Source organism: Oncorhynchus tshawytscha, linkage group LG03, assembly GCF_018296145.1.
Source record: "Oncorhynchus tshawytscha isolate Ot180627B linkage group LG03, Otsh_v2.0, whole genome shotgun sequence".
Classification (NCBI taxonomy): Eukaryota; Metazoa; Chordata; class Actinopteri; order Salmoniformes; family Salmonidae; genus Oncorhynchus; species Oncorhynchus tshawytscha.
In genome coordinates, this window is record NC_056431.1 from 2,925,989 (window position 1) to 2,938,488 (window position 12,500).

General features: G+C 50.2%; 1 protein-coding gene across 1 annotated transcript in view; it reads left to right on the forward strand.

Annotated features, from left to right (window-relative positions):
- Positions 1 to 888: 888 nt before the first annotated feature.
- LOC121841138 (ephrin-A3-like) overlaps positions 889 to 12,500 on the forward strand; it is a 147,026-nt gene continuing 135,414 nt past the window's right edge. Inside the window, exon 1 of the mRNA XM_042307559.1 lies at positions 889 to 1,810. Within this exon, the coding sequence (XP_042163493.1) occupies positions 1,704 to 1,810 (107 nt within the window). The 5' untranslated portion in view covers positions 889 to 1,703. The remainder of the gene's footprint in view (positions 1,811 to 12,500) is intronic.

Sequence of the window (12,500 nt, forward strand, 5' to 3'; positions counted from 1 at the left end):
CAGACCATTATTCCTCATCCACCAAACTTTACAGTTGGCACTATGCATTGGGGCAGGTAGTGTTCTCCTGGCATCTGCCAAACCCAGATTCGTCCGTCGGACTGCCAGATGGTGAAGCGTGATTCATCACTCCAGAGAACGCGTTTCCACTGCTCCAGAGTCCAATGGCACTGAGCTTTACACCACTCCAGCCGAGGCTTGGCATTGCGCATGGTGATCTTAGGCTTATGTGCAGCTGCTCAGCCATGGAAACCCATTTCATGAAGCTCCCGACAAACAGTTCTTGTGCTGACGTTGCTTCCAGAAGCAGTTTGAAAGTTGGTACTGAGTGTTGCAACCGAGGACAAATGATTTTACTTGCTAAGCGCTTCAGCATTCGGTGAGCTTGTGTGGCCTACCACTTTGCAGATGAGCCGTTGTTGCTCCTGGATGTTTCCACTTCACAATAAGAGCACTTGCAGTTGACCTGGGAAGCTCTAGCAGGGCAAACATTTCACAAACTGACTTGTTGAAAAGGTGACACCCTATGATGGTGCTCTTCAGTAAGGCCATTCTACTGCCAATGTTTGTCTATGGAGATGGCTGAGTGTTCGATCTTAAACACCTGTCAACAACGGGTGTGGCTGAAATAGCCAAATCCACTAATTTGAAGTGGTGTGGCTGAGGCAGGTTTTAAGTGGCGACTGTCTTTCTTTTTGGGACGAATATAAACAGCTTTAACAAAACCTTCCTGGCAGATCTCTGATAGACAAGTGATGTGAAGACGACGGGTTCAAATGAAGGAACAAGACGCGAGTCCACTGAAGGCACGCATTTGTCATTTGCTGGGGGTGGAGTTAGTGACTGAACGAGCGCTGCCTACCAAATAGAGAGAGCGAGGAGGGAGGAGAGAGGAGAGGAGGAGAGGGAAAGAGCGAGAACGAGAGACGAATGAGTATTTATGACGCGAGTATCGCAGGATGGATGGACAGACACTTAGAAAATGAAGAAAATCGTTGTTTGAAACTATTTGCTAGAGGGAGAATAAAAAAATCTTAATCAATTACGGATTCTTCAAATGCGCATCAAGTAGGGATCTACGCCAAATGAAGAATTAACGTATTTTTCAATGTAAACTCAATATTTCCGAGTGAGAACGGTGCGTAGGCGACGCACGCTGTTAATGTGAATGGACTCGGTGTCTCTCTCCTTTTGTTAGCGCTGTTTTCATCAAATTAGCGCAGCCCATACTCCGCTGCAGCCCCCTTGTCGGACGGCCAGCGGACAGCTAAGGACCCGGGTTCTATTTAGAAGAGAGACCGCTCTCCAGTGGTCGAAAGCCGGACCTCTCACCTCTCATTCCCCGCTCTAAGAGAGGATCTTCTCGGTATGAAAGCTCCATAAACAGCTATTTTGTAGGGAACCCATCCCCGTTTTCAGACTGTGATTTTTGGGGGACGCGGGCTCGCGTTAGGGGGAGGGAGACCTCGCGTATCACAATGGAATTGGAGTTTGACAATACGTCCCCGGTGCGTTAAGGAACGCAGCCTTATTCCGTTACACTACTGTATTTTACCCTCTCAACTGAAGTCCTTTTTTCTTATTTTTTAAACTACCAATTCCGGGATGCCGCATTTCGTGGGGTGAAGGTGCCGAACACGAGGGAAAGAAGGAGAGAGAAAGAAGAGAGGGAAGGACGGAGGAGAAAGAGAGATTCGGAGAGCATGGCTCTTGCAACGTTGTCTCTCTGTGTGCTAACTCTCACCTGGGCAAACTTGTACCAGGTGTGTGCCAACAGGCACGCGGTGCATTGGAACAGCTCCAATATACAGTAAGACCCCCTGTCTTCACGTTTCACTGCGACGCTATGTGTGTGTGTATGCTGTGTGTGTGTATGCTGTGTGTGTGTATGCTATGTGTGTGTGTGTATGCTGTGTGTGTGTGTATGCTATGTGTGTGTGTATGCTGTGTGTGTGTGTATGCTGTGTGTGTGTGTATGCTGTGTGTGTGTGTGTATGCTGTGTGTGTGTGTATGCTGTGTGTGTGTGTATGCTATGTGTGTGTGTATGCTGTGTGTGTGTGTATGCTATGTGTGTGTGTATGCTGTGTGTGTGTGTGTATGCTGTGTGTGTGTGTATGCTATGTGTGTGTGTATGCTATGTGTGTGTGTATGCTGTGTGTGTGTATGCTATGTGTGTGTGTATGCTGTGTGTGTATGCTGTGTGTGTGTATGCTGTGTGTGTGTGTATGCTGTGTGTGTGTGTATGCTGTGTGTGTGTGTATGCTGTGTGTGTGTATGCTGTGTGTGTGTGTATGCTATGTGTGTGTGTGTATGCTATGTGTGTGTGTATGCTATGTGTGTGTGTATGCTGTGTGTGTATGCTATGTGTGTGTGTATGCTGTGTGTGTGTATGCTGTGTGTGTGGGTATGCTGTGTGTGTGTGTATGCTGTGTGTGCGTATTTGTGTGTGTGTGTTTTACTGGTATCTTATGTCATGATACAGTTTTATGGATGACCATGTCCATAACCTTGTTTCTGTCAGATTCATTTACAAAGAAGAGTGAGTGTGTTTGTGTGTGTCTCTGTGTGTGTACACACTAATGAGTGTGTTTGTGTGTGCCAGTGTGTATGTTGATGAGTGTGTTTGTGTGTTTGTGTGTGTCTCTGTGTGTGTACACACTGATGAGTGTGATTGTGTGTGCCAGTGTGTATGTTGATGAGTGTGTTTGTGTGTTTGTGTGTGTGTCTCTGTGTGTGTACACACTGATGAGTGTGATTGTGTGTGCCAGTGTGTATGTTGATGAGTGTGTGTGTGAACTAAGCCACACGTTCCGTTTTCCACTGATGAATCAGTCCACTGTATCACCTCCAGGTCTATGTTGGGTTGTCTCCTTGTATGTGAGCACACTACGCCCTCTGGGCCTTTATGGCAGACTGTCTGCCCTGTAACCCAGCATCTCCGGTTCAAGCCGTGGTCTGACTGTTCCCCCTGCATCACTACCTGTCCTGATCCATGCAGATCGGACCCTTTAGATTCTCTCAGTTTTCCAGGAGGGATTTTCCATGTCACAGCTCCTCTCTCTATCCCGCTACACACCTCACTGATCACCTCAATGTGTGTATTACCCTTTTTCACACACACGTCACACCATCACTCTATCCTCCTGCTCTCTCTTTCTCCCTTCTCTCTTGTCTCCATAGTCATGCAAGTTCTTCACTCCTTCCATCCTTTACAAATGATCTGTTTTTTTCCCTCCTCCACCCCTCTCTTCCTCCACCCCTCTCTTCCTCCACTCCTCTCGTCCTCCAAACCCTCTCTTCCTCCACCCCTCTCTTCCTCCACCCCTCTCTTCCTCCACCCCTCTCTTCTTCCACCCCTCTCTTCCTCCACCCCTCTCTTCCTCCACCCCTCTCTTCCTCCACTCCTCTCTTCCTCCACCCCTCTCTTCCTCCACTCCTCTCTTCCTCCACTCCTCTCTTCCTCCACCCCTCTCTTCCTCCACTCCTCTCGTCCTCCAAACCCTCTCTTCCTCCACCCCTCTCTTCCTCCACCCCTCTCTTCCTCCACCCCTCTCTTCTTCCACCCCTCTCTTCCTCCACCCCTCTCTTCCTCCACCCCTCTCTTCCTCCCTCCTCTCTTCCTCCACCCCTCTCTTCCTCCACTCCTCTCTTCCTCCACTCCTCTCTTCCTCCACTCCTCTCTTCCCTCCCCTCTCTTCCTCCACCCCTCTCTTCCTCCACCCCTCTCTTCCTCCACCCCTCTCTTCCTCCACTCCTCTCTTCCTCCACTCCTCTCTTCCTCCACTCCTCTCTCTTCCTCCCCTCTCTTCCTCCACTCCTCTCTTCCTCCACCCCTCTCTTCCTCCACCCCTCTCTTCCTCCACCCCTCTTTTCCTCCACCCCTCTTTTCCTCCACTCCTCTCTTCCTCCACCCCTCTTTTCCTCCACCCCTCTTTTCCTCCACCCCTCTTTTCCTCCACCCCTCTCTTCTTCCACCCCTCTCTTCCTCCACCCCTCTCTTCCTCCACCCCTCTCTTCCTCCACTCCTCTCTTCCTCCACCCCTCTCTTCCTCCACTCCTCTCTTCCTCCACTCCTCTTTTCCTCCACCCCTCTCTTCCTCCACTCCTCTCTTCCTCCACTCCTCTCTTCCTCCACCCCTCTCTTCCTCCACCCCTCTCTTCCTCCACTCCTCTCTTCCTCCACTCCTCTCTTCCTCCACTCCTCTCTTTTCCTCCACCCCTCTCTTCCTCCACCCCTCTCTTCCTCCACTCCTCTCTTCCTCCACTCCTCTCTTCCTCCACTCCTCTCTTCCTCCACCCCTCTCTTCCTCCACTCCTCTCTTCCTCCACCCCTCTCTTCCTCCACCCCTCTCTTCCTCCACCCCTCTTTTCCTCCACCCCTCTTTTCCTCCACTCCTCTCTTCCTCCACCCCTCTTTTCCTCCACCCCTCTTTTCCTCCACCCCTCTTTTCCTCCACCCCTCTCTTCCTCCACCCCTCTTTTCCTCCACCCCTCTTTTCCTCCACTCCTCTCTTCCTCCACTCCTCTCTTCCTCCACTGCTCTCTTCCTCCACTCCTTTCTGCTCTCTTCCTCCAGGCCCTCTCTGTCTCTGTTCCTCTGGTTGGTTCTGTCTCTGTTCCTCTGGACCTCTCTGTCTCTGTCTGGTCTGTGAGGACCTCTCTGTCTCTGTTCCTCTGGTGGTCTGTGACGACCCCTCTCTGTTCTCTGTTCCTCTGTTCCTCTGGTTGGTCTGTGAGGACCTCTCTGTCTCTGTTCCTCTGGTTGGTCTGTGAGGCCCTCTCTGTCTCTGTTCCTCTGGTTGGTCTGTGACCTCTCTGTCTCTGTTCCTCTGGTTGGTCTGTGAGGACCTCTCTGTCTCTGTTCCTTGGTCTGAGGACCTCTCTGTCTCTGTTCCTCTGGTCTGTGAGGACCTCTCTGTCTCTGTTCCTCTGGTTGGTCTGTGAGGACCTCTCTGTCTCTGTTCCTCTGGTTGGTCTGTGAGGACCTCTCTGTCTCTGTTCCTCTGGTTGGTCTGTGAGGACCTCTCTGTCTCTGTTCCTCTGGTTGGTCTGTGAGGACCTCTCTGTCTCTGTTCCTCTGGTTGGTCTGTGAGGCCCTCTCTGTCTCTGTTCCTCTGGTTGGTCTGTGAGGACCTCTCTGTCTCTGTTCCTCTGGTTGGTCTGTGAGGACCTCTCTGTCTCTGTTCCTCTGGTTGGTCTGTGAGGCCCTCTCTGTCTCTGTTCCTCTGGTTGGTCTGTGAGGACCTCTCTGTCTCTGTTCCTCTGGTTAGTCTGTGAGGACCTCTCTGTCTCTGTTCCTCTGGTTGGTCTGTGAGGACCTCTCTGTCTCTGTTCCTCTGGTTAGTCTGTGAGGACGTCTCTGTCTCTGTTCCTCTGGTTGGTCTGTGAGGACCTCTCTGTCTCTGTTCCTCTGGTTGGTCTGTGAGGACCTCTCTGTCTCTGTTCCTCTGGTTGGTCTGTGAGGACCTCTCTGTCTCTGTTCCTCTGGTTGGTCTGTGAGGACCTCTCTGTCTCTGTTCCTCTGGTTGGTCTGTGAGGACCTCTCTGTCTCTGTTCCTTGGTCTGTGAGGACCTCTCTGTCTCTGTTCCTTGGTCTGTGAGGACCTCTCTGTCTCTGTTCCTTGGTCTGTGAGGACCTCTCTGTCTCTGTTCCTCTGGTTGGTCTGTGAGGACGTCTCTGTCTCTGTTCCTCTGGTTGGTCTGTGAGGACCTCTCTGTCTCTGTTCCTCTGGTTGGTCTGTGAGGACCTCTCTGTCTCTGTTCCTCTGGTTGGTCTGTGAGGACGTCTCTGTCTCTGTTCCTCTGGTTGGTCTGTGAGGACCTCTCTGTCTCTGTTCCTCTGGTTGGTCTGTGAGGACGTCTCTGTCTCTGTTCCTCTGGTTGGTCTGTGAGGACCTCTCTGTCTCTGTTCCTCTGGTTGGTCTGTGAGGACCTCTCTGTCTCTGTTCCTCTGGTTGGTCTGTGAGGACCTCTCTGTCTCTGTTCCTCTGGTTGGTCTGTGAGGACCTCTCTGTCTCTGTTCCCCTGGTTGGTCTGTGAGGACCTCTCTGTCTCTGTTCCTCTGGTTGGTCTGTGAGGACCTCTCTGTCTCTGTTCCTCTGGTTGGTCTGTGAGGACCTCTCTGTCTCTGTTCCTCTGGTTGGTCTGTGAGGACCTCTCTGTCTCTGTTCCTCTGGTTAGTCTGTGAGGACCTCTCTGTCTCTGTTCCTCTGGTGGTCTGTGACGACCTCTCTATCTCTGTTCAACTGGTTGGTCTGTGAGGACCTCGCTGTCTCTGTTCCCCTGGTTGGTCTGTGAGGACCTCTCTGTCTCTGTTCCTCTGGTTGGTCTGTGAGGACGTCTCTGTCTCTGTTCCTCTGGTTGGTCTGTGAGGACCTCTCTGTCTCTGTTCCTCTGGTTGGTCTGTGAGGACCTCTCTGTCTCTGTTCCCCTGGTTGGTCTGTGAGGACCTCTCTGTCTCTGTTCCTCTGGTTGGTCTGTGAGGACCTCTCTGTCTCTGTTCCTCTGGTTGGTCTGTGAGGACCTCTCTGTCTCTGTTCCTCTGGTTGGTCTGTGAGGACCTCTCTGTCTCTGTTCCTCTGGTTGGTCTGTGAGGACCTCTCTGTCTCTGTTCCTCTGGTTGGTCTGTGAGGACCTCTCTGTCTTTTCTTCTATCTGGTTCAATTAGAAACACTTCTTCACCCTGACCTCAATGTGTTCAACCTGTGTCACTATTCAATCTCTCTCACCCTCACTCGCTCGCTCTCTCTCTATATATATCTCTCCCCCCTTCACTCTCTCGCTCTCTCTCTCTCTCTCTCTTTCTTTCTTTCTCTCTATCTTTCTCCCCTTCACTCTCTCTCTGCCTCCCTCTCCCTCCCCCTCTCTCTCTCTCTTTCTTTCTTTCTCTCTATCTTTCTCCCCTTCACTCTCTCTCTCTGCCTCCCTCTCCCTCTCTCTCTCTCTCTCTCTCTCTCTCTCTCTCTCTATCTTTCTCTCTATCTTTCTCCCCTTCACTCTCTCTCTCTGCCTCCCTCTCCCTCCCCCTCTCGCTATCTCTCTTTCTCTCTCACACACTTTTTCCCTTTTCCTGCTCTAGTCCTCAGTTTTTCTTTTGTCACTCTTTGACATCTGTCTGTTTTAGTCCTCTGTTATCATCTCTCCTCTTCCCCTCTCATATTCCCCCTCTCCTCTTCCCCCTCTCCTCTTCCCCCTCTCATCTTCCCCCTCTCCTCTTCCCCCTCTCATCTTCCCCCTCTCCTCTTCCCCTCTCATCTTCCCCTCTCCTCTTCCCCCTCTCCTCTTCCCCCTCTCATCTTCCACGTCTCCTCTTCCCCCTCTCCTCTTCCCCTCTCATCTTCCCCTCTCCTCTTCCCCCTCCCATCTTCCCTCTCTCCTCTTCCCCCTCTCCTTTTCCCCCTCTCCTCTTCCCCCTCCCATCTTCCCTCTCTCCTCTTCCCCCTCTCCTCTTCCCCCTCTCCTCTTCCCCCTCCCATCTTCCCTCTCTCCTCTTCCCCCTCTCCTCTTCCCCCCCTCTCCTCTTCCCCCTCTCCTTTTCCCCCTCTCCTCTTCCCCCTCCCATCCCATCTTCCTCTCTCTCCTCTTCCCCCTCTCCTCTTCCCCCTCTCCTCTTCCCCCTCTCCTCTTCCGCCTCTCCTCGTCCCCCTCTCCTCTTCCCCCTCGCCTCTTCCCCCTCTCCTCTTCCCCTCCCATCTTCCCTCTCTCCTCTTCCCCCTCTCCTTTTCCCCCTCTCCTCTTCCCCCTCCCATCTTCCCTCTCTCCTCTTCCCCCTCTCCTCTTCCCCCTCTCCTCTTCCCCCTCTCCTTTTCCCCCTCTCCTCTTCCCCCTCCCATCTTCCCTCTCTCCTCTTCCCCCTCCCATCTTCCCTCTCTCCTCTTCCCTCTCTCCTCTTCCCCCTCTCCTCTTCCCCCTCTCCTCTTCCCCCTCTCCTCTTCCCCTCCCATCTTCCCTCTCTCCTCTTCCCCCTCTCCTCTTCCCCCTCTCCTTTTCCCCCTCTCCTTTCCCCCTCCCATCTTCCCCTCTCCTCTTCCCCTCCCTCTTCCCCTCTCCTCTTCCCCCTCCCATCTTCCCTCTCTCCTCTTCCCCCCTCTCTTCCCCCTCCCTCTTCCCCTCTCCATCTTCCCCTCTCCTCTTCCCCCTCTCCTCTTCCCCCTCTCCTCCCCCTCCCATCTTCCCTCTCTCCTCGTCCCCCTCTCCTAACCCTGTCTTAACACATACACCGTATCCACCATTCCAAACCCTAACGACGCTAAAACAGGGTCAACCCCAGCCCTTCATCCTCTCTATAGAACAGTAACTACTAACTCTTTAGACTAGCACTGTGGCACACAATGTCATGGCTCTTATTGATACCCATCTTATTAAGGCCATATACCATGGAAGGCTGTTAACACCACTCTGAGATGTCACAGCCAACGATGAAATACTCTCGGTCTGTACCTTTTTACTTTACAATTCACAGTAAAAAATATATGAGGCAAGTGGTGAATTCAGACTGTTGAAAATCCTTCTAAGATGGTGAGTTCATAAAGTTAGAAGATATTGTCTTTATAATCAAACATTTGACATAACTCATAACTTCCATAAAACGTTTTTATCAACAACATAATTTCTCTGAATGCGTTGCAATTTGAGCTGGCAGTTCTCTGAGGCGCTGGTTGAATATAAAGATGTCTGAGTATGATGCCTGTTTGGTTATTGAGTCAGTAAGGTGTTTTTATGTGCGACTCGGCATGTCCTCGAGTCACCCCCACACTAAGTTTACCTACCCTTAGTTTAAATAGTACTCCAGTATAACATTTACAAACAGGCAGGGCAAACAGGCAAGGCAGACAGACAGACAGGCAGGCAGATAGGCAGACAGACAGACAGACAGACAGACAGACAGACAGACAGACAGACAGACAGACAGACAGACAGACAGGGAGGCAGACAGACAGACAGACAGGTAGGTAGGTAGGTAGGTAGGTAGGTAGGTAGGTAGGCAGACAGGCAGGCAGGCAGACAGACAGACAGACAGACAGACAGACAGACAGACAGACAGACAGACAGACAGACGGGCAGACAGGCAGATAAACAGGTAGTCAGACAGGCAGAGCCAGACTATTTTATTTCTGTAAAGCCGAGGGTGTATCTGAGCTGTCTGGTAATGTTTGAACTCTAACCTGACTGCCTATCTGGGATGAAGCAGAGCGCTGTGGACTCCCAGCTCATCCCTGTTTTACCTACCTACGCACACGCACTCACACACACACATATACAGCCTCTGTGGACAGTCAGCCATGGCAGTGTGTGTCTCTTTTGTTGAGGAGTGTGGTTAATTAAAGAACACTGTATCTCAGTGGACCTCCCTCTAGTTCTCCCTCCCCCCTCTCTCTCTCTCTCTCTCATACACACACACACACACACAGACACACACACACAGACACACAGACACACATACACATACACAGACACACATACACACACACACATTGCGTTACCTCTGCCTCTTGGCCTAGTTAGGGCAGAATCAAACTGAGAGAGAGAGAGAGAGAGAGTGGGAGAGAGAGAGAGAGAGAGAGAGACAGAGAGAGAGAGAGAGAGAGAGAGAGAGAGAGAGAGAGAGAGAGAGAGAGAGAGAGAGAGAGAGAGAGAGAGAGAGAGAGAGAGAGAGAGAGACAGAGAGACAGAGAGAGAGAGAGAGAGAGAGTGGGGAGAGAGAGAGAGAGAGAGAGAGAGAGACAGAGAGAGAGAGAGAGACAGAGAGACAGAGAGAGAGAGACAGAGAGAGAGAGAGACAGAGAGAGAGAGAGAGAGACAGAGAGACCCTGTCATAAACCTGTAATAGGGCTGTCTTCTAACTGTAAGAAGGGTTGTGATACAACCAGCTCTCACAGTCTTATTTTTAAGACGGATGTGGAATTTCTCAGTGTATCTGGCTGTGATAATATGTCCCTTTCTGACCTCTGCTGCTTTAAATGCAGGAACAAATGGACTGTAACTTGGACCCACACAGCCATCTCCAGAACAGTACTTATTTTAAAACTGTGAGTTGAGCATCATTGATAAAGCTGGTACATGGTCGAAGGCCCTGCTTGACGACAGGTAACTGAAACAAAAACAAAGCCACCGGTCCGTTAAATCACTTACTATCCCCCAACCCCTGGACATGAACTACCACTGGGCCGGCCGGCCGGGTGTGTGTGTGTGTGCGTGTGTGCGCGTGCGTGTGAAATAAATAGATGTTCAGTTCCAACATGTTGCTGAATAAATGTATAATAGTGTGTCTATCTGGAGTGTATGAGGTAGTGTGTCTATCTGGAGTGTATGAGGTAGTGTGTCTGTCTGGAGTGTATGAGGTAGTGTGTCTGTCTGGAATGTATGAGGTAGTGTGTCTGTCTGGAATGTATGAGGTAGTGTGTCTGTCTGGAGTGTATGAGGTAGTGTGTCTGTCTGGAGTGTATGAGGTAGTGTGTCTGTCCGGAGTGTATGAGGTAGTGTGTCTGTCTTGAATGTATGAGGTAGTGTGTCTGTCTGGAGTGTATGAGGTAGTGTGTCTGTCTGGAGTGTATGAGGTAGTGTGTCTGTCCGGAGTGTATGAGGTAGTGTGTCTGTCTGGAGTGTATGAGGTAGTGTGTCTGTCTGGAGTGTATGAGGTAGTGTGTCTGTCTGGAGTATATGAGGTAGTGTGTCTGTCCAGAGTGTATGAGGTAGTGTGTCTGTCCAGAGTGTATGAGGTAGTGTGTCTGTCCAGAGTGTATGAGGTAGTGTGTCTGTCTGTATGAGGTAGTGGGTCTGTCTGGAGTGTATGAGGTAGTGTGTCTGTCCAGAGTGTATGAGGTAGTGTGTCTGTCCAGAGTGTATGAGGTAGTGTGTCTGTCCAGAGTGTATGAGGTAGTGTGTCTGTCTGGAGTGTATGAGGTAGTGTGTCTGTCTGCAATGTATGAGGTAATGTGTCTGTCTGGAATGTATGAGGTAGTGTGTCTGTCTGGAATGTATGAGGTAGTGTGTCTGTCTGGAGTGTATGAGGTAGTGTGTCCAGAGTGTATGAGGTAGTGTGTCTGTCTGGAGTGTATGAGGTAGTGTGTCTGTCTGGAGTGTATGAGGTAGTGTGTCTGTCTGGAGTGTATGAGGTAGTGTGTCTGTCTGGAGTGTATGAGGTAGTGTGTCCAGAGTGTATGAGGTCACTGTCTGTCTGGAGTGTATGAGGTAGTGTGTCCAGAGTGTATGAGGTAGTGTGTCTGTCTGGAGTGTATGAGGTAGTGTGTCTGTCTGGAGTGTATGAGGTAGTGTGTCTGTCTGGAGTTTATGAGGTAGTGTGTCTGTCCAGAGTGTAGGAGGTAGTGTCTGTCCAGAGTGTGTGAGGTAGTGTGTCTGTCTGGAGTGTATGAGGTAGTGTGTCTGTCTGGAGTGTATGAGGTAGTGTGTCTGTCTGGAGTGTATGAGGTAGTGTGTCTGTCTAGAGTGTAGGAGGTAGTGTCTGTCCAGAGTGTATGAGGTAGTGTGTCCAGAGTGTATGAGGTAGTGTGTCCAGAGTGTATGAGGTAGTGTGTCTGGAGTGTATGAGGTAGTGTGTGTGTCTGAGGAGCTCCGTATATCACTGACCGGGAATAAACAAATGACCATTCCTACACGTCAAGTACGGTGTGTGTGTGTGTGTGTGTGTGTGTGTGTGTGTGTGGGGGGGGTTAGGTGGGTGTGTGTGGTTGGGTAGGGAGAGAGCAAAGAGAGCGAAAGAGAGTGAGTGAGAGACAGAAGAATGTTGCAATGGTAAATCAAGTTAATTTTAACACTATCTCAGAGTACATATGGTCCCACTCCACAGAGTGTAAAAAGTACACTGATAAGTGTTTCATTTGAAGTTTGAATGTAACACTTTAATGTAAAAAATGAACACCACATTATACTTGCCAGTGTTACATAAGGGATAATCAACTAGGGGCTCTGCCTTCTCTGAAAAATAATGAACGGTGTGAAGGATGTTTTCAAAGCTGTCACGTTCATCGTAATGATGAGACCAAGGCGCAGAGTGATAAGAATACATTCTTCTTTTAATAAACGAAGAACACTAAACAAACTATACAAAACAACAAAACGAACGTGAAGCTATAAACACGAGTGCTGACATGCAACTACACATAGACAATAACCCACAGATAAACCAAGTAACATGGCTACCTAAATATGGTTCCCAATCAGAGACAACGAAAAACAGCTGCCGCTGATTGAGAACCAATCTAGGCAACCATAGACATATAAACCCCTAGACTAGACAACCCCCTAGACAATACAAAAACACACGACCCTCGTCACACCCTGACATACCCAAATAATAAAGAAAACAAAGATAACTAAGGGCAGGGCGGGACTAAAGTGCATTCTTTTCCAGAGGACGCATAGAGCCCGGAGTCGATTATCTTTTTTATACCATGGCTATAATTTAACACATAGAAATGTGTTCAGCATCCACTGAAGTAGCTAGCAAGTTTAATAGATAGCCGCAGTAGCGGCCGTGGTA